At 48.5% G+C, this 22,256-nt stretch overlaps 1 protein-coding gene across 2 annotated transcripts in view; it reads right to left on the minus strand.

Annotated features, from left to right (window-relative positions):
- ATP13A3 (ATPase 13A3) overlaps positions 1–22,256 on the minus strand; it is a 1,430,808-nt gene that overhangs the window by 942,891 nt on the left and 465,661 nt on the right. For both annotated transcript variants that reach the window (XM_069618570.1, XM_069618569.1), the window contains exon 7: positions 20,581–20,650. In XM_069618570.1, the coding sequence (XP_069474671.1) occupies positions 20,581–20,650 (70 nt within the window). The remainder of the gene's footprint in view (positions 1–20,580; positions 20,651–22,256) is intronic.

Here is a 22,256-nt window from a genome sequence, read left to right on the forward strand (position 1 = left end):
CCTGTTCCACCATAGATGTTGAGCATGCAGAAGAGCTGTACTCCGTACCATCAGAGAAAAAGTCTGCCGACGTGGATGAAGCCGATTTAGTAGAGTAAGAGGTCCAGATGTTCAATCCCGAGCCGTTGATTCATCCCAAGGCAGCAGAATGAAACGCTTCTCCCAGGGTATTAGACTATCTGGGTGTGTGAATTCACAAGGTCCTCGCAAAGTTAAAGAGTAGTCTCAGGCCGTAATAGTCTCCGGCCGGAGTGCCCCATCCAACCATTGCCAAAAGAGCCACACTCATGTCGGATTTGGATGCTAAAATGCTCACCTTCCATGCCAAATACGGAAAAGCGGAATTGACAGGGCTTGAAAGGCCTGCCAGGACGAACTGCTTGGTGTCACAGGGCCACTAGCAAACATTTTGGATTTGGTGGAGAGAGTGGTTGACACCAGAGAGAAAGGTAGACCCACAAGTGTTAGCAGGCTGCGTACAGAGGGAAGTAGGTCTGCTTGGACTAGCCAACTGCGCTTTGTCATTGGTAGAAAGGCATTTTTATGCAGATTGACACAAGGCCGAGAGATTTGATGTCTTCAGAAGTCGGGCCAGCAGCCCAGGGCCTCATATTCGAGGAGGCATTCATCAACAAGCTGGCAAAATCCATTGATATCTGTACCTCATTGGAGAAAGCCAGGCATCCATGAAAATGTTCATTGCTGATCTTCAGCCGGCAGAAGGGGGAGAGCAGCAAGACAGGGGTCCCTCACCAGGTGGGTGCTTGCAATGCCGCACAGTCTGTATTACGACGCACAGCTCTGTTTGTACACAATTGGGACAGGCTGTCAGGAGATGCCTGGGTGCACGAGATTATAAGGGGATTTCATTTGGAGTTATTTGTTCCGCCCAGATAGGAAGGAATCCTCTTCGGATGCACGTCTCCCAGGAGAAGCTGAAATGCTGGTCACTAGAGATTTAAGTGCTGGTGAAAAAGGGGCAATTTTGCCCACTCAGACAACCCCAAGGCTTTCTAAGCAATCTATTCCTACTCTGAAGGAAGCAGGAAGTTCGACTTGTCACAAATCTGTGCCATCTAACTGAGCAGCTAGTTTATCACCATTCCACGATGCAATGTGTGCATATGCTAGCGAGGCTGGACTTCCAAGACACCCACCTTTCAATTTCCATTTTGGAACCCCCATCACCGATTCCTACAGTTTCAGTGGAAGGGTCGGTTCTGGGAGTTTGTGAGTCTGCCATGTGGGCTCTCCTTCGCCGCCATGGTGCTTTACAAAGGGGATGGAGCTGGCGACTGCTGCTCTCAGAGTACAGGGTATTTGCATGATAATTTATCTAGACAGCATGATATTCACACGCAGAAGGCAGTTATGCTATTGCAAGTGCTGGGCTTCCTAGGAAACTGGGAGGAATTGGAGCTGTTCCCTAATCAAAAGATGGACATTTTCGCACTTAATAATCTTTTTTCTTGGAATTTTGAGTGCAACACAAGTGGGGAGATTTGTCGAATCCTGGTTAAGGAGGCTTTCTCTCTGAAAACTAGCAATGACAGGTCTGCTCACTTCATCGATTCAGACCATTTTCCCAGGTTCACCTCATTATTAGGCTCTGCAGAGACTCAAGAATCCTCACTTACAAAGAGTGTTTTGTATTCACAGAAAAGTGTCTTTAGCTCTGCAAGCCAGAGCAGAGCTTCATTAGAGTATTGAGAATATGGAGGCCTGGAATGGCAGAGCAATAATCGGGTCAGCTAGGGACCTAGTGATCGAGTCTGATGAGAGCAGAGCAGGCTTATGGGTCCGCTGCAGGGAGATCACTACAAGCGGGAAATGGTCACGGGCAGAGTTGGATCTTCATATACTGTCTGCAAGGTTCCAAACTGAGAGAAGCTGGGCGCTATTTAGCTCCTGCTTGTTGCCTAGAAGAGTGTAGTTAGCTTGATCCCAACATCTACCAGGAGCTACTTTGGCTCCCCAAGCCAACTGATGCCAAACAAATATGTGAAAATAACTGCCTTTCGGACAATCTATAAAACATTAGGACACATATATGCTGCTTATCCAATCTTAATTTCGATCCCTGGTCTGCAGAGGTTAGGCTCATCCCGATCAGGTTCCTGGCAAAAGGGTGAGAGAACTGCTTTACCTTGCTGAAAATGGACAAAGTCTTGATGGTATGATATGTAAACCACTTAGATGGGACTCGTTCCAAGATGCAGTACTGGCATTACTACCTGGAGAACTGCACAGCAATTACGGCAGAGTACATCCCAAGGATAATAAATGTCAAAGAGAACCAGAATTCCAGGTACCTCAAGGATTCCATTGAATGGAAGCAGGACAAGGAGGCTTTCAACACTTTGCAAAATCACTGGGTCCCCTTTGAGGTGTACATGATTGCAACTCGTCTGAACGTCTGCCCACTTCTGCTGGAAGCTAGAGTCATTATCAATTGCTTGAGATGCTTTACTACAGAATTGGGGTCTGGCAGTGCTTTACGCGTTCCACCCCACCCCCTTCACAATACAGTGAGGGTCCTAGCGAAGGAAAGCAGGGAAGTTACAGAACTTGTGTTAGTACAAACCCTTTGAACAATGCAAGTGTGGTTTTCATTCCTTTTGGAACTTCCTACAGATTTTCCAATCAGACTTCTCCAGAGCGATCAACTGCTGAGGAGTCAGACTAAGCAGCGCCCCCCGCCGATAGTGGAAGGGGCAGGGTTCGAAATAGTTAGGAGCCATTTAGCTCCTGCTTCCAGCTTAGGCGAGCCTGGTTAGCTTGCAACTATTAGTTACCAGCGGCTATTTTGACTCCAGAGGACAACTGGTGGCACACATACAAACATTCATAGATACCCAAGTAATATTAACTATGTTTGATCATATGAATAAAGGCAAATAAAGGGCTCATCTAAACAACATTTAAATCAGAATGTAAAATAGATCACAGAGTGTTTGCATCACATGCTCAAGTTAGATTTTCAGTGTACTAGCTACTGGTTGTACCGAGGTATCTCCTGCCTACTGTGTGATGCCCAATACCCAGGGGGTGCTTTTAGCTCCTATGGATCAAACATCAATTACGACCACTGATTCCGCATTGAGCGGTCAGGATTTCAGCGTACACTGAAGCATCCCAGCACTGGGGAAAGTGTAAGTAGCTCATCATGGATAGCTGGGCTCCAGCGACAGCAAAGAGCAGCATGGGCAGTATGTAGTAGAGATCTTGTTTCAACATTTGAGGTGCTCAATTCTTTGCGACGCCAGCAGTGCTGGGCAAGGCACATCGTTCAGTGAATACCTACAGGACATGCTCTAGTGGAAAGGCTGCTGGTTGGCGAAACACCCTTTAGTGTGCCGAATGCTCAAGGGCATGAGAATGGTAACTCCTCTACTAGAATGTTACTCCATGTTATGGGATCAGAGTAATATGCTAGAGCTTTTCCGGGTGGCTCGGTCTTGCAAGTTGACTGTGCTGTTTTGTTTGGTATCTTGTCGCAGATTTTCAGACGCAGGGGGCCCTACCTTTGTCTAGAAGGCTTTTCTCTCCAAAGTACGTTTCATATTACTTCTTGTACCAAAATGTAATTCAAGAAATATTTCTTACCCAGCATTCCATCAGCATTCCAACCTGTGTGTTGATTGTGGTAAAGAGGCCATATAATGCAGTGACTACACTAACTTTGGCTCGTTGGGTGAGACAGGTCCTTTCTCAGGTAGGTGCAGTTACGTCTCGTTTTGGAGCTCATTCAGCAAGAGGCGGCATGGCTTCCAAGCATTTTAAGCATTTGAAGTGGATGCACACCTGGAAGTTATTATGAAAGCTCCAGACTGGCCGGGGGATTCAGTATGCAAGAACCTTTACCTGCAGCCCATCCAACTTCATTATTGGCAAGTGAGCTTTAAAGAAGCATAAGGCTCGCCTCCAGACTTGGCATAGAATAAAGATTTTCCAAGCTGTTAGTAAAGAAAAGTATAGATTCTAGTAAACATCAAGGCGATAGGAATGCGTTCTACCACAATGTGTAGACAAGAACGATAATGCTGTAGTTATCTCGCTGCTAGTTTGGTGATTGTCATAAGTTGTACTTTTGGCCTCAGTGATGTTTACGTGACCCCACCCAACTGAGGGGATAACAAGTATTCTTTTATTCTACTCTCATAGAGTTAGTTTTGAGAATGTTGTGAAGGACACGTTTGAGTACAATTTCTTACATTCAGGCGATCTTGCTGCTGCTCGGGTGCTGTTATAGAAAGTGCAGCATAGTGCTTGTCTGTCTTCAAAAGAATCCAGACTTTACTATCAGCTTGGAAAATCTTTAATCTTTCTTTTGCACACAAAATGCATTGCTACTGAAAATACAGTGTCTTTGAATTACAAGGGAGGCCAGAGGTTCACACTAGGTTTCCAATTTATGGAAAGTCCTGTCCACCAACCTTATGTCCACACAGTATCTCAGGACAGATTCAAATAGCTCTGCGAAGAATGTCAAGTTCAAGGATTTTCAGTAGTGGGCATAAATGTCATAATGTAGGGAGTTCATTTATCTTTAAGTAAAGTGGGAACAACCAGGGAAACCCATGTTCATTTATGGGGACATCGTTAGGTACCACAATAAAAGCTACTAGAATGTACCAATGCATATGGTTCAAATCGGAAAATGTTTCAGCCATGGCTGAAATGTAAAGACAATCTTGTTCAGCCTCTCCCTGCATGGTTTTCTTACACAATGAAACCAAAGATCTCTGCTGAAGACAAGAACTCAAAATCCATACTCAAAAGGAACTGACAAGAAAATAAGTAGTCATAGAATGATGAATACAAGCACACCTTATGCAGATCAGCTGAAAGGAACCAGCAAATGGAGCTTTGGCATTCTAGTGAGCCAGCAACGGGTGAAATGAAAGGCAAGAAAAAAAACTCAAACTGAGACTGATAGACAGGAAAGAACCTGGCTACAGGTGTACTGATAAAAAAGACGATGGTAGAAAATTGAAGAGACCTAGACTAATCAGCCTTCGGTGTGGGCTGCACACCCTATTTCCCACTCTGTGGTTGTGTAAGGTGATTGAGGTTAAATTCCCTTTTTATAAATCCTTCTTGAGATTGCTTGCATAAAAAGAATGCTTGGTTCTTTGTAGTTTATGACTTTAAATATTTTATTAATTCACAGTAAAGTGCAGATGCAAAAAAATGGCAATGTATTTCGGACTAGCTAGCGTCCTTCATCAGGGCCTATATTTTGCATCTAATCCATGTTTAATCAATCAGAATTTACAATTTAGAACAGAACCAAGCACAGGGTGTAAAGCAACATAATCCAATTAGTGCAACAATATTCATGAAACGGTCAAAATTACAGATCAGTAAATATATCATAGCATACGAGTTATAATAAATCAAGGAAACAGTGATGTGTATTCGATTAATCAAGATCATACACACATGTACATGTGAGGCCACAAGACAGACGTGTACAACAGGTGACAACAATTAAGAGAACATAAAAAGAATTTTAGCCAATAAGTCACAACCATGTAGCATTCTTTGATTAAAATCTTTTACAAGAGCGTGTTCTCTACAATCTTTACTATAGTAGCGCTAGTCGTCATCAGCTTAATATACATCTCATGTTGCGCCCGTTACCATACTAATCATCAGATTAATATACATCCCGTCGTTGTACTGAACCATCACTCTAACCACATCTGTGCCAACATGCGTGTGTACCATTACCAAGTGTCCTGTTTAGGCAGCATATCATCTGTCGTAGTTACTGTTACTGTACTAATCCATCACTTTTGCAAGATCTGTGCAAAGAACAAGTTCCTCTCTTACCTGGTAACGTTCTTTCGATGGGATGGACCGACGACGTATTCCATATCTATGACAGTAATCACCACAGCTGTGCTGCTTCGGAAAATCTTTGGCGTCTGCGTCCTGCATCGATACGCCGCCCTCGAGGACCTCCTCCGACAGCCGACGTCACTGGATGTTATAGGTAGGACGCACGACGCCCGTAGCCTCAGTTGTAATTTTTTCCCAGAACGTGTGCCACCAGTCTTCTGCCAGTCTGACACACACAGCCTTGCGGAAACGTAAGCTGCAATCGCATAAGAAATTCTGTAGCGGGAAAGATAGGGAGGGAGCGATATGGAATACGTCGTCGGACCATCCCATCGAAAGAACGTTACCAGGTAAGAGAGTAACTTGTTCTTCGAGGGGATTGGGTCCTCCGACGTATTCCATATCTATGACAGACTCCCAAAGCAGTACCAATGCAAGGAGGTGGGAAAAGAATTTAGAAAACAGAAATTTAGCATGCCCAATCAAATTGAGGAGTAAAGGACCGCCTTGCCAAAGGCCAGATCCTGCCCCCGGATGGAATCGAGGGAGTAGTGACTTACAAAAGTATGTACCGAAGCCCGGGTGGCTGCATCGCAGATGGTACGAATAGGAACACCCCTCTGCAGGGCAGTAGAGGCAGCCATACCCCTGGTAGAATGGGCCTGTAAGCCGACCGGTGGGTCCTTACCCGCCAAGCGGTAACACTCTGAGAAAGTCAAAATAATCCAGCGAGACAGTCTGTTTCGTCACAGCCTGTCCCAAACGCTTTCCAGCGTAACCAATGAAGAGCTGATCGTCCACTCTGACCCGGGACATGCGTGAAATATAAAAGCTTAACGCTCTCCTAGGATCAAGCCTATGGAGCATCTCCTCTTCCTTACCAGGATGTGGAGGAGGATAAAATGCCGGAAGAACAACCTTCTGGCCTAAATGAAATTCCGACACCACCTTCGGAAGAAAAGAAGGACGAACTCCAAGGACAACCCTGTCCTTATGAAACACAGTGAAGGGTGGCTGAAGTGAAAGTGCCTGTAACTCACTCACTCTGCGAGCGGAAGTGACCGCAACTAAAAATACAGTTTTAAGAGTTAACAGTCTCAAAGGGCATGAATGCAAAGGCTCAAACAGAGCACCCATCAGAAACTTGAGAACAAGGTTGAAATCCCAACCGGGCACCAGGAAAGGCGACGGAGGGAACACATTAGTGAGCCCTTTCAGAAACTGAGAAATTAAAGGAATTTTAAAATAGGAACACTCTTCAGACGAGCGCTTAAATATGGACAGCGCCGCCAGGTAACCTTTAATGGTACCCACTTGAAGGCCCCTGTGGGCCAAACAAATCAAAAAACACAGAACCATGGGAATTTCACATGCAAAAGGATCCACATTCTTAACCCTGCACCAGTCGCAGAACTTTCTCCAACGGCAAAGGTACAGGGACTTTGTTGCGGGCCTTCTGGCCGAAAGCAACACCTCCATCACGTCTTCAGGGAGGTCCCAATCCTTATACCTCAACCTTTCAGAAACCAAGCGTGAAGGTTGAGGGACCTTACCTCTGGGTGGAGAACCTGACCCCCCTCCCGTGAGAGCAGATCGTCTCGGTAGGGAAGACGACGTGGAGGGCAGATGGACAAGTCGAGAAGTCCGGGTACCACGTTCTCCGGGCCCACGACAGAGCAATGAGGATCATCCGGGAACCGAACCTCCGTACCCTCCGCAGTACTTGCGGGATGACGGGGACTGGAGAAAATGCGTACAGCAGTGGGAATGACCACGCCACCACGAACGCGTCTCCTAAGGCTCCGTTTGGAGGAAATTCCCGAGAGCAGAACCGCTCGCACTTCCAGTTGACACTGGAGGCGAGGAGATCCACTTGAGGGGTCCCCCAAAGGGCAAAGATCTCCAGAAGAATCTCCTGAGCCAACTCCCACTCGTGAGAGATCGCGCTCTGCCTGCTCAGAGCGTCCGCTGTCTCGTTTTCGTCTCCGGCCAGATGAACTGCCGAGATCGAAACTTCCTGCTGTATTGCCCAGAACCAGAGCTGCATCGCCTCCCTGCACAGAGGAAGTGACCCTGCCCCCCCCCCCTTTTGTTGAGGTAGTGAATGTTACATGGCCACCGTGTTGTCTTTCAGGATCAGGACATTCTTTCCTCGCAGTCGGCAGAAAAGCCTTCCAGGCTAGCCTGACGGCCCTCAGCTCCAACAGATTGATATGGAGTCTGGACTCCGACGGAGACCAACGACCACTGACTGTAAACTCGTTGGCATGAGCTCCCCATCCCGTGAGGGATGCGTCCATCATGATCGTCACCTCCGGCCAGGGCAGCCAAAACGGAGCCCCCCCTCATCAGATTTCCTTCGTCGGCCCAGCAGAGAAGGACCTGGGTGACCGAAGACAGCACCTGAACAGGGTCCGACATCCTGCCGGAGGACTGAGACCACTGGAGCTTGAGTGCCCATTGCAAAGATCTCATCCGCAACCTGGCCTCTGGCACCAGAAGAATGCAGGATGCCATGAGGCCGAGCAGTCTGAAGAACTCGAACGCAGGGAGAGTCTGGGCAAGTTGAAACTTGTGCACCATCTGCTGAATGTGATGAGCCCTCACCTGGGGAGGAAAACACTGCCCCGCGGACGTGTCGAGCACTGCTCTGATGTACTGGAGCCTCTGAGTTGGTGTCAAATGGGACTTCTTTAAGTTGAGGGAGAAGCCCAGCTTGTGGAGGGAGTGGCAGGTGACAGACAGATCCACTTGCTCGGGAGAGCGCGCCCTGATCAACCAATCGTCCAGGTAGGGGTAGACGTGAATCCCCCCTTTCCTGAGGTGCGCTGCCACCACTACCATGAGCTTGGTGAAGACCCTCGGGCGGAGGTCAATCCGAACGGCAGGACCCGAAACAAAGTGCGAGTCGCCAGCCGCGAACCTCAGGTACTTCTTGAGCTTTGGATGGATCGGCACATGAAAATAAGCGTCCTTGAGGTCGAGAGACACCAACCAGTCCTGAAGTTGAAGGGCCTGGAAGACTTGAGAGAGAGTAACCATCTTGAACTTGTCCTTCCTGAGGAGTTTGTTCAAACTGCGCAAGTCCATGATGGGTCTCAATCCCCCGTCTTTCTTGGAAATCAAAAAATAAGGGGAATACCATCCCTTGTTCCTCTCCGCTACAGGCACCAGTTCTATGGCGCCTTTCTCCCGCAGGGATTGAATTTCCTGCGCAAGGAGCGGATCCGGACTCTTCAAAGAGAGATTCCCTGGTGGATTGTCTTGAGGCCTCTACCGGAAAGGAAGACAGTAGCCATGGGTTATGATCTCCAGAACCCACACATCTGAAGTAATGGCGCGCCACACTGCAAGATGCTGCTCCAACCTTCCCCCAACCAGCGAACCATGGGACATGGCCTCATGCCTGATCTGAAGGGCTGCGGCGTTGCCTGATGGCAAAGAGGCAACAACCCGAGCAGCCTTGGCACCTCGAGTACCTTGTTTTCCACCTCTGGCACTCCTACGGTGGCCCCTTTGACTGGCAGCGCCTCTCGCTTTACCAAAAGATGAGTAATAACGAAAGGAACCTCCCCTCCATTGCCGTCCCCTAGGACGAAAAGCCGGAGGTTGTCGAACTACAGCGCCCTACGACTTCGCTCTAGCCTTTGAGGTCTGCAACCTCTCAAGGCTCTCGTCAGCCTTGCTGCCAAAAAGATATTCCCCGTCAAAGGGCATGTTGAGGAGCCGGGCCTGCACATCAGGAGCAAACCCCGACTTCCGCAACCACGCAAACCTGCATATCATGGTGCTCGCCGCCATGGACCGGCTGACACAATCTGTCATGTCCAAACCCGACTGAACGGCCTCACACATGGCATCCTTGCCATCCTGAACCATGGAAAGGAAACCATCCCGTTCGTCACCTTCGGGAATATGTTCAACCGCCAAGGAAACACAGTTCAACAGAGTGTGCATGAAACGTGACAAGGCACACATGGAGTTGGCCGCCTGAAGCGCCATACCCCCTGCAGAAAACACTTTCTTCGCCCAGCCGTCAAAATGCTTGTCGTCCCTATCAGGAGGGATGGTAGGGTACGACGCCTGCTTTGCCGGGGCTGTAGCCGCCTGCACCACTAAATTCTCCGGAGTAGGGTGCTTGGACAAGTAGCAGGGGTCACTAATGGCTGGGCAGTATTTTCGCGGCAAAGACTTGCCCACTGCCGGGAGACTCTCCGGAGCAGTCCAAGCCGCCGCCACCCTCCTCTGTAGAGCCAAATGAAACGGCAGTACCGGGTCAGTTGGTGGACCAATGTCGAGGATATCTGTAAGGTCATCCTGCACAAACTCCCCTGGGGGAGCAGACCATCCTAAGTACTCGGTGACCCTTGACATAAGGCGCCGGTACAAAGAATCAGTATGAGTGCCAGTCTCAGGCCTACAAAACTCCACCTCCGGAGAGGTGTCCAGCCCACTAGCATCATGCAGGGACTGTCTCAAGTCCTCAAACTGGCTATGGCCCGAGAGAATCTCGTCTGGCACCGTGTCAGGCACCATGCCATCATCAGAGCCCTCATCCACCTCTGAAATGAACTCCAGACGGCGGTAAGAAGGCCCAGAACTTGAACCAAAGCCATGCTTGACCTTGGCCAGAGCCTTTCTAGGTGGTACCCCCGAGCCACGGGGTACCCTCGTCGACACAGCCTCGAATGGCGTCGAGGGCGTCGAGTGAATCAGCGTTGACGCCGAGCGCAGCGTCGAGAGCATCGACGGCGCCGACACAGTCCTCGAGGCCGGGGCCCCGAGCGTGTCCCTCGACGGCTTCTTCGAAGGCAAGCCCTCGAAAGAGTCCGTCGATGACCTCGGCGCCACCGGCGTTGACGTCTTCCGTGAAGACACCACAGGTTCACACGGTCTCGAGCGCGTCGAGGACCTGGACCGGGCATGCCGAAAACGATTCCCCTTGTCCGAGCGGGACCTTTCCCGCAAATCGTGACGACCACCCGAGCCCGAAGGCGGACGAGCGGTGTCTCTCGGCTGATCACGACCGACCCCACTCGGAGGCGCGGACGGACCAGTGCCCTGCGATTCGAGAATCGCCAACATTTTCTTCCCGAAGGAAGCCCATTCCTCCGTTGTTGCATGCTTGGTGGGGTAAGCGACCCGCCGACGGACGGAGTCCTCGGATGAGGACGGGGAAGGCGACTGATGACGGCGCTTCCAGGAGTGCCTCGAAGAGGCAGAGCAGTGGCGAGACCGACCCCGGGACCGAGACCCACTGGACTTCCGACGACGACGCGGAGAGTCACCCCTCGAGTCATTCGTCGAAAGCCCCGACCTCGACTTCCGGGGCTTGGACACCTTACCTACCGATAACTTCTTCTTGCGCTCCCGCAAGACTTTCGACGTGAGCGACTGGCAGTCGATACAGTCATCCGTGTCATGGGCCTCCCCGAGGCACCAGAGGCAGGCGTTGTGCAAGTCCGTAACCGACATCTTGGACCCACAGTCCCCGCACTTCTTAAAGCCCGGATGCGGTGTGGAAGACGAGGTAGACATCTTCACGAAGAAATACTTCACAAACACCAAACAGGTACGAAGAACAGAGAAACAACAGAAACTCTGAAGAGTCGAGGCGCGCCGAGATTCCCGAAGCGAACACGTTCGCAGAAAAAACGGAACTGAGGCTACGGGCGTCGTGCGTCCTACTTATAACATCCAGTGACGTCGGCCGTCGGAGGAGGTCCTCTAGGGCGGCGTATCGACGTCATTGACGCAGAACTCAGACGCCAAAGATTTTCCAAAGCAGCACAGCTGTGATGATTACTGTCATAGATATGGAATATGTCGGAGGACCCAATCCCCTCGAATATGCGAGTATCGACTACTGTGGAGATTCCTAGGCTAACCATTGTGATCTACATGAAAGGTGAATTGGTATTAACGAAACTTAGTAACATCTAACAATCCGTAGAGAGCGTGCTCTCCTATGGTTGAGTAACAATCTAGCATTACAGACCTGTCTTATCGCGGTGTACGAGCGGACCGCTGAACGCACTACCAGAATATCAAAATAGTCCATTAAACTAATTGTGCGAGAATGACAATGTTACTCACTGTAGTGACTACCTTACTCGTAGTCCATAGTCCCCTTTCCTCCATACTTGTGGGACATTCTGTCCATCAGGACTGGACCGGAGCACTTTGTTTGTCATTTTTACACAGCTACAGCACGTGTCCGCAGCCCCGCCTTCCTGAGCTCAGCACCACGCATCGCCCTTCAGTCCTTTTCTATCACCAGGTCTAGGACCATTTAGCAACAATAGAAGATACTTTTTAGAGGGGAAGGCGGGCGGGCGTTTGGAGGAAAGGGAACTATGGACTAGGAGTAAGGTGGTCACTACAGTGAGTAACATTTTCATACTCCTATGTTCTGTCTCCTTTCCTCCATACTTGTGGGAGATTCCAAAGCACGGACCATAGGTATTACAGGTGGATGCAAGTACCCTATTGGAATACATTTTTGAGAACTGCCTGGCGAAATTGGACATCATCCCGGGAGCTCAGATCGAGGCAATGTCTGCAAAAAGCTGATGGGGAGGCCCAAGTAGCTGGCTTGGTAATGGACTCCCACGGGATGTACTTTTGGAAGGCAACAGAGGCCGCTTTGCCTCGGACCAGATGTGCATGGATGCCTTTTGGTGGTTGAAGGCTTTGCAAGTTTTAGACCTACGAAATACACAAAGCTGTCCAACGGAAATGGACACTTTAGAGGCTGGTGTGAGGAATAGGGGCTGGCATCGACAGGGAGTGACAAAGTTTGCCTATGGAACTGAAGGTTAACTGGAACTACAACTCCCAGTACACCTTGGGGCTGAGTGTAGTCCAATTAACGTGCGCGTGACCAGCTGCATTGGATTGGGAACGGCATGCAATCAGGTGTGGCTTATTGTTATTACTGGGTGCGGTTTGTATGCAGGACGGCGTGTTTCTCCTTGGAGAATGAATCTTTGACCGTTGCAGTGCCTGGCGAGGCACAAACAAGGACCGGCAGGCGGCATTTGTTCACGGCGCTCTCGCCGTGCACGGAGCAGGAGCAGACAGACTGGCGGACAGCGCACGGCGTGTTCTCCGGACACGGAGAAGGAGCGGCTCGGCTGCCGGCTGATCGAGGCGTGCTACAGTTCCTCCGAGAAGTCCTGAGGGGCTTCTCGGAGTTAAGATAAGTGCCCGTGCTATTGTGGGGTGGGGTGTGTTTTACTCTGCTATTTTCATATGCTCTTTTCACGGAAACCATGAGAACAAAATGCTATGCAACGAGGATATGAACATTATGATTCATGAATCTATGATTCAATAGTGAGTGCTGCTAACTAGTTATACCAGGCTATGAAATCCTCACCAGCTCAGTCCTTGCAGGGGGTGAAGTGCGGGGTTTATGTGTTGCTTAAAGTTGCCCAATTGGGTTTCTATGTTGCTTCAAGCTTGCCCAATCGGCCATGTGTGTTTGTTCTTCAAATATGGGCATGAAGTCCATGGTTTGTGCCATACTGCTTGCTACTACCATTGTTTGTCCATGCTATATGTTCACAAGTATTAAGGTGTGTCCAGTATGTACCAGTATTAATGTATCAGTGTGTTAGTGTCAGGAGGTTGGTCAGGTATTGAGTGTCATCAGGTTCTACAAGTTCAGGCAGGTCTTAGATAGGGAGGGTTCTTTCCCGGTGCTTCCCTTTACCTATCCAAATTAGGAGATTCCCTATTCCTCTATCTGGTGTCCCTCATTTCCCTACCCCATCCACAACCTCTCCCTAACGCCTCTTCCCCCCCCATTGGCTGCCACATGGTGTCCTGTGGAACTAATATCAGGCACCTGTGCCAACCACAGTGGGAGGGTCGAATTCATTCGGCTTCTGTGGTTCGGGGGAGAGTGTCGATTCTCTCCTCTATTATTGTGTACTTTTGACAGCTGGCTTCCCTTTAGTGTCACCAACCATGACAAAGAGTTGCGAGGAGCTTCTGAGATCACTCGTTCTATCGAGGTAGAACTTCAGAGCCCGTCTGACATTGATGTTGTGCAGAACTCCCTCAGCCTCAGAGGCCAGATACAGGAAGAAGACTGGCAAGGATATTGACCACATTCAGATCCCATTTGGGATGAGGGGTTCTAACCGGCGGGAAGAGATGAAGGCCTGGATTAGTCAGTGAAAAGAGCAACTGTCAGACAGGTAAGCTGCAATGGAGGACAAGTAAGTCCTGCAAGATAACATGTATGCCAGAGACTGCTAGGTGTGTTATGAAAGACAAAACAGGGTCGATGGAGGCGTGCCTGGGCTCGAGCTCCTTAGCTAGACATCAATGACAAAAACGGAGCCACTTGCTCCTGTGCCGCTTGCATTATACGCAACTCAACCTTAGAGAGATTAAACTGCACTAATGATCGGAACTCAGGCACCCGGCCACCAAGATGAGCAATTGTGGGGAGGAGTGCCACAACTGATGATTGCTCTGGTGAAGGTCGGGAATCTGCAGCAGCCTGATCAGGGAGGACAGCAGGTGCTGCAAGTCCGAAAAACAAAATCTGGCTGGCCACAGGGGCTATGAGAGTGCAGTTGGAAGCACTCCTGAGTTTTTAAAGTGGCAGACGCATCAGTGGTAAAGGGGGGAAAGCGTAAGCTCTCATGTTGTCCCACGGGATCTCAAGGGCGTCCCCAAGGAAGACGCTCCAAGCCTGTCACTGGAAGCATAAAGAGGACGTTTCCTGTTTGATGATGTTGCAAAGAGGTCCGCCTCTGGAGTGCCCCATCGCTGGAAGATCTCGGTGAGAACATCAGTGTTCATCTCCCCTTCGTAACTCGCCGCAGACTGGCAGCTGAGGGAGTCTGCAGTCACATTGATGAGGGAGTCTGCAGTCACATTGATGTGGCCTGGAATGTGCACAGCTTGGAGCCAGACATTGTACTGGATAGCTCAATTCCAAATTTGGATAGCAGGGTCCACTAGGAGGGGGGACTTGGTGCCCCCTTGTTTGTTGATGTAAAACATTGTTACGGAATTGTCTGTGTGCATCTGAACCACACTGTTGGTGATCGAAGGCTGAAAGGCCTTGAACGCCAGAAAAACTGCCAGGAGCTCCAGGTAATTGATATGGAAGCACTTGTCCTGAGGGGTCCACACATCGTAAACCTCAATGTGACGCAGTGTCACGCCGCACCTCAGAAAGGAGGATTCCGTAGTAATCGTTACTTTTGGGCAGGGCTCCTGCAAGGAGGTCCCCACTGAGAGGTTGCTGGTGGATTACCACCATTGAAGATCCGCCATCATGTAGGACGGAACTGGAATCATCTTGGAATCTGGGTCCATGGCCTGGGACCAGCAGCTCCGAAGAGCAAGCAGAGTGTGTCTCATTTTCAGGTGTGCCAGAGGTAGAGCAGCTAATATGCAAGAAGCCATGAGGCCCAGAAGCCTCTGGAACCACCAGGCGGACACATGGGAGGACTGCAGAAAGAGATGGCACTTGGCTGATAGTTCTGCAATCTTGTCCTCTGTCAGGAAGACTAGTACTGACTGTGTCCCAACGGAAACCCAGAAAGATCAGGTCTTGGGAGACCGCCATCGAAGTTTTCCGCCAGTTCATTGATATTCAGAGCCGGAACAAGAGCTGAAGAAGTGACTGAAGATTGGCCGCCGAGGCTTGTGGGCAAGGACGGCGCAGAAGCCATTCATCCAAATATGTATATGCATGGACCCATTGTAGTCTGAGGAATGCAGCAACGACCGACATCTTCGTAAAGACATGCAGTGCTGAGCTGAGACCAAACGGAAGCACGCAATACTGGAAGTGGTACGTTCCCACAGAGAACCGCAGATATTTCTGATGCGGACTCCAGATCAGAATATGCATGTATGCATCCTGGAGATCCACCACGCTGAGACAATCACCCTTTCGGAGAGAGGACTTTATCTGGCAGGTCGTAATCATCTTGAATCTCTCTTGGGGTAGGGAGAGGTTGAACTTGGAGAAGTCGAGGATAGTGCGTAGGCCAGCCTGGTTGGATTTGGGCACTGTGAACAGATGGGAGAAAAACCCCTCCCCTTGCTCCCCGAGGGGAACAGGTTCCACTGCTCTGAGCTCTAGAAGCTTCTGTACCTTGGCTCTGAGGGAGGGTGACCCAGTCTGCTGGAGAGGAAGGTGGGGTAGGGGGCAGGAGCAAGCAAAAGCCTGCCCGAGTGACTGACAAAACCCATCTGTCTTCAGTGATGGTCTGCCACGCCTCCAGATGAGACGAAATCCGTCCTCCCATCGGAGTCTCGTCTGACTGATTGATTGAAAATAATATTTAGCAGCGGAGGAGGCTGCTGGCTGAGAGAAAAAACGACCACCCTGCCGTTGCGGTTTAAGGCGGGGGCCGCCATTCTGAGCAGAGGATGCCAGAGAAGGACCTTGTCTGAGACCCTGACCTCTGAGTGTAAGGTGACTTTGCAGGGGTCTTCCCATGGACTGACAATGACTTTGCAGTTCGAGTACTGGCCTTAGTCTTCGTAAGTTCCTCGTCTGTGGAAGCGTGGAACAGTTCCTTACCATCGAAAGAGAAATTAAGCACCGTGTCCTGGACTTTCTTTGAAAACTTCGTATCATGGAGCCACACCTGGGGGGAGATGTCAATCCCGACCATAAGGCATCGAGTGGAAGTGTCTACGTGATGGACCGCCGCCTCAAGTAGATCCTGTGCCAGAACTCTGGCGTGAGAAACCACCCTTGAAGTCTTTAAGCCTATCCGGAGGAATGCATTCCTTGAACTCGGCTAGCACTTTCAAATGTTTCACATTGGCAGCAGCGGCCAGGATAAGCTCAGTATTAGCCTGACGTAGCTTAAGAGCTGAATTGAAAAATACATTTTTCCCCCAATGGCGTCCAGAAGCTTGTCCTCCATGGAAAGAATCTGGGACGCTGCAGTAGAAGATGTAGAGGCCGGTTTTGATTGGAGTGTAGCTGCTGCCAGCACAGTCAACGAAGGGAGCGGGCACGAAGACAAAGATATCTTCTCAGACGCGTGAAGCTTGCAGTGAGCGTCTATTTTTCTGTTTAGGTGCTGCCCGGTATGAGGTTTTCCCCAGACCTTATGGGCCTCAGCCAGGATGTCCTTCCTGTGCAGACAAGGTGAAGGCTCCAGAAAGTACTATCTATCTATTATTTCTTATATTGCGCAACTCGCCCGTAGGCCTCAGGGCGCTCACAAAGACAGACACACAACAGAGAGAGTAGGCATTCCAAAAGGTGTTTCAGTAGCAGCGTGTTGTAAAGTTGCATTAACTAGACCGTCCCTCCATCAAACAGCATTGTCTTCAATTGTTTATTGAAGAGAGTAATGCAGAAACAGCTCTTAAAATCAAGGGGGGGAGAGTTCCAAGTAGTTGGTGCCCAAGCATTGAAACTGGCACCTCCAATCTTCTTGAGGATCACACGCGGTTGATAGAACAGCTGTTTACCACTTGAGCGGAGGGTCCTTCTTACAGGAGCTCTTTTTATCCTGGTGGAGAGGTAGGGGCGGCATTAACCAAAAGGCATTTATACTCCAGGGTAGCACCCTTGAATTTAATTTGCTCCTCAAAAGGAAGCCAATGCAGCTTCCTCCTAGAAGACAAAATCTTGAAGCGCCGGCCTAGTCCATAGACTGCTCAGACAGCTCCATTCTGAGATAAATGGAGCTTTTTTATGTTAGTCTTAGATGTACCCATCAAGAGGCTATTAAAGTTGTCAAATTTTGCGTTTATGATTGCAGCTGGCTCTGTTAGCCTCTGATACGTACAGACAAATTTGCCAAAGTAAATTCATATAGTAGGAATATGACGATTTCAGGTATGAGGTATTCCTCCTAAAAGACAACTAGGAGTCAAAGAAGACTCCCAGGGTTTTAACATTTTTAGAAACTGCGATGTTATTGCCATTCACCTTAAAACATTTATATTGACAATCCAGCTTTTAAAAATCTTTGTTGGGTGCCTGCAACCAACAGCTCAGTTTTTTCTTCATTTAGAGCCAAAGAGCTTGCCGGCATCCATCTTCGTGTGGCTTCAAATACATTATTGACTCGATCATCATACACCCCAGACAGCTCATCATCTGCGTGTCAACAGCGTAATTCGCAACCAGAACACCCAGAAAAAACAAACAATAGGGATAAGCAAGAGTCCTGTGGCACACCGCATGTCAACAAGGTTTTTTACCACGGCAGCCATACTGGGTCCTAAAAAGGATTTAAACCAGTTGGCAGCATGAGGCGTACACTTTCCTAGCTCAATTAATCTATTTACCAATAAGGTGTGGTCAATCAAATTAAAAGCTGAAGAGAGGTCCAGCAATAGGAGTAACGCCGCATTGCCTTCTTCACTGATGCCCACGATATTTGACTGCAGATCTAGAAGGGCTGTCTCAGTCCCATGATTTGCTCGAAAGACAGACTGTTCAGCAGCCAAAATGTCCTTTTACTCAACAAAGTTCTGGTATTGTATGAAGGCAATCTTGTTAATTATCTTTAATACAATTGGCACATTGGTGATTGGCCTATAATTTCCAGGAACAGCTGGATCAAGGTTCGGAATCAAGGGGGTTATCCAGGCCTCCTTAATATTATCAGTTACATAGGCCTCATTAAAAGATCAGTTCACAGAGTAACCCATGGGGCAAGTGTCTTTGCAAAATCCTTGAAGTGTAGCCGGGAAAATATCCCCTTTACACAAGGTAGGTTTAATACTACGTATGAGCTCCATCACTTCCTTTTCAGTCACTTCTTTGAAAGAGAATGACGCAGAGTTACCATTCTCTGTAGCAGTGGGTACATTCGGAGGAATATTAACGTTATGAGACAAGTTCACCTGATCTCTAATAGCCTGCTGGTGTTTCATTGTTTTTTGAGTGAAGCCATCGTGGATTGCTTGACACCAGTCATTATTTTCAAGCATAATAGTCTCGATTGGCAACCCTTTTAACTCCTGCATAACAGTAATAGTTCCTTTGGTTTAGATTTAGCCTGCTCCACTCATACTTAGATTTTTAGCTTTGGCTTTAAATAATTCCCGTTTGAAAACTTTCGCCGTCTATTTATAAATGGTAGCTAATGCTTTTGTTTCATGTTTTCTCCAGCAACGTTCAGCCTTAAGTTTAGCTGCTCTAGCTTGCAAGACCTCTATAGAGAAACATTGATTATGACTAATTGTTTTATTCAGTTTTACAGGTTTTAAAAGGAGCTAGGGAGTCGAAAACTTGATGTGTTGCATTTCTAAAGGATAAGTGAAACCATCAAGCGGCAAGTCATCATCCAAAGATGGTAGCGATGGTAGCACTTGAGGACTAAAAGCCTCACTGGGCACCTTCCTGCAATTCCAAAAAAGAGCAGTGCGTTTGGTCATATTTAGAGGTTTGTCTTGAATCTTAGGCAGAAGAACTTCAAAAAACACATGGGAGTGGTCAAACCAGACACATTTTTCCACAGAGGTTATGGTCTTCGGATTTATTATTAGAAGCCAATCCAAGATATTGCCCCCAGTAAGCGCCTAAGGGAGTTGGATAGGTCAATTTCCTTACCAACACCAGCCCGAAGGGAACGGGTCATCTTCCTTGTTGAAGATGGGCTGCATTACTTGAAAGAACTCAGTCATGGACTTTGGGACATAATCTAGATCCTGCGATGTTGATGGGGTGGACATGGTCAATGCACCAGATCCTCCCCAAAGATGTCGCAGAACTCTGCGGCCTTCATCGACTTGTGGGTTTGACATTTTCTCGTGCCAACCGACCTGGGCACAGTAGTCTATGGGGCAGGCAATGATGTTGAGGCCAAAGTGGTACCAGCGGCGGCCTTTGTAAACAAATCACCTCGTATCATCCGGCCTTTGTCTGCGCTGCTTTTTCTTGTCGTAAGAGAAGTGGTGAGACGCACTATTAGAGTGATGATGCTTTTTTGACTTTTTGACTCGCCTGCCAACCCAGTCAACTTTTTCCCCCCAAAGGTGGGCCCCTCTATGTTGGACCCCAAGGAGTTGGTGGTCAAACTGGTCAATCGGGCTGGCGTCTTCGAATGCAGGATCTTCCCAGTATCAACTTTGTCCAGTGCTATATTAGTGGCTTCTGGTTCTTCGACGGGCACAAGCCGCGTTGCTTAGAGTTATGTTCCCTGCCCAGATACCACGCATAAATGTTAAGCGGGTTGGTAACATTTTGGAGTTGGTCTCAGCAGCATTTGAAACCCGAGGGATTGGGGATCGACATAGTGGCACACGAAAACACGATTTGTTATTATGTTCCGAACAGTGTGCAAAAAAGAACAGACGTATGGGGGTGCAGTGCATGCGCTATAAGTTGGGCTGCAGAGGTCCTGCCCGGAGTGAAGGAGTGCTGAGTCAATGCACGCGAGACCCAGAGTAATGGCATTGCAATCCATTGAAGGAGATACGTGGAAGACACATTTTTTTTTTAAGTGCCTTCAATCATCAGCAAAACATGGATAGCATAGCATGCATTCAATGTAGCTTGACAATAAATAAAGTGCGTTTCAGACAAAAAGTCACTTGAATGGCATAATGCGGTTAGTTTACAAGCCTCGACACTCTGAGCCCATCATGATTGTGATTTGGCCCAGTGCAGAATCTCATAACCAACAAATGGGTGCTCAAGCTCAAATGCAGAGCTAGGCGTTCTCAGGTTTTCCGCATTCAAACAAGTAACAACCAAAAGAATTCAGATTGCATCCTTACCTCCTTAATCAAAAGTTTAAAAATGGAAGGCACTTTCACAGTTATTTCATTTACTCCATAGAATAGTTTCCTGCAATGTAAAAGAAAAGAAAATGCAACTTTATGCACAGTTTCTCACAGAAAAACACTCACACTAACAAACTTAAAGAAAACAAAGAGAAACACATGTTATGTAAAACAATGCTTCATCCAGTATAAACGTTTGACGACTATTGATACTACATCCAAGCAATTCTCACGTTTGGTGGACAAAACAAAAACGAAAAGCAGGAGGAGCTTTGCAGCAATGCTGTCATATCGCGTGGCACTTCTAAATGTACGGTTACAATAACATTCTTGGAACTGACGTAGGGCACCAACCGTTGCCCTTTTTAAGTACAATCTGCACGGCTATGGTTGCCCTCCTTTACACATCGCATTTTCAAGGCAGGTTTGAGGACAAACAATAGATACTATGCACCTGAAAATGGTAACAAGCATTGCCAAAGCCAATAGTTTTCCCGTTTACTACTGTTCTTCGCATTTATAGGCACCAGGGTACAAGGAGGAGAGTGAAAGTTTTCAAAGGAGGATGCGATAAGGGGTGCGGATGTTCAAGAGGATGAAAAGGAAGGAGAATAGAGTTGGGACAGGGTTCCATCGATGATGAGCAAGAGGAAATATGAGGGAGAAAGGTTGCGAGGGTGTAAGCAATAAAAGCAGGAGTGTGAGAGGAAGGATGAGAGGGGGTAGAGAATGGGGTGGGTGGGTTGTAGAGAGAGTTGGGTGGCTGGGGGTTAAGAGGTGGTTGGGGTAGAGAGAATGGGGGTAGTGTGGGTGGGGCAAGAGTGGGAGTATGGATGGTGCGGGTAAAGAGAATGGCAGGTGGTGTGGATGGTTGGGGTAGAGAGTGGGGTAGGATGGTTGCAGTAGAGAGTGGGGTAGGGTGGGTGGGGTTAGAGATAGTGGGGGTAGGGTAGAGAGAGTGGGGTTAGGGTGCATAGCGGTAGTGCAAGTGGAGGTAGGGTGGCTGTGAGGTTAGAGAGGGGAGGTAGGGTGGGCGGGGCTAGATAGAGGCTATTGCAGAGGGACAATGCTGATTTTCAGATGCCCAATAGGCTTTCAAATGTGCATTTGGTTTCTTTGCTTGATTTAGCCATCCATTCGGCCCAATGCATCAGCATCGCAAATTAGTAACCGATTGCCCCTATTACACAAATGCTACCCTTTTTTAACTCCCTAATGTTGGGAGGGATGTGGTCGGCATTTGGGGTAAGTAATGGGGATAGCCTTTTTGTTATAAGCACACAAACGTGGGACAGCCACGTCTAGTAACAATAGTTACTAATACCCAGTTTAAAGGGATTCACTTTGGCAACATCGGATGAAAGAAAGCTGGTCCTGCAGGTATTCTAAGATGTGTCTGGAAGTTCCATAGTGTTCTATAGGAGTGGGCCAGCAACGCATGTGCTCTTTCCCACTGGAAGCCAAACATTTAATGCTAAGCTCCCACTTGAGTGAACATATTGTGCATCATCCAAAATGACTGAGAATAAAAGACTGAATGGGAGATTTGGCCGAATTTCAGCCATTCGAAAATACTAAATGGCCGAGCAGTTCGACCAAATCCCCCATTGGGTGGCGGGGGCTCTCCTCCTCACTATATTGCGAGTAGGGGTTGGAGGCGTGTCCTGAAA

Source organism: Ambystoma mexicanum, chromosome 10, assembly GCF_040938575.1.
Source record: "Ambystoma mexicanum isolate Mex_15411 chromosome 10, UKY_AmexF1_1, whole genome shotgun sequence".
Lineage (NCBI taxonomy): Eukaryota > Metazoa > Chordata > Amphibia > Caudata > Ambystomatidae > Ambystoma > Ambystoma mexicanum.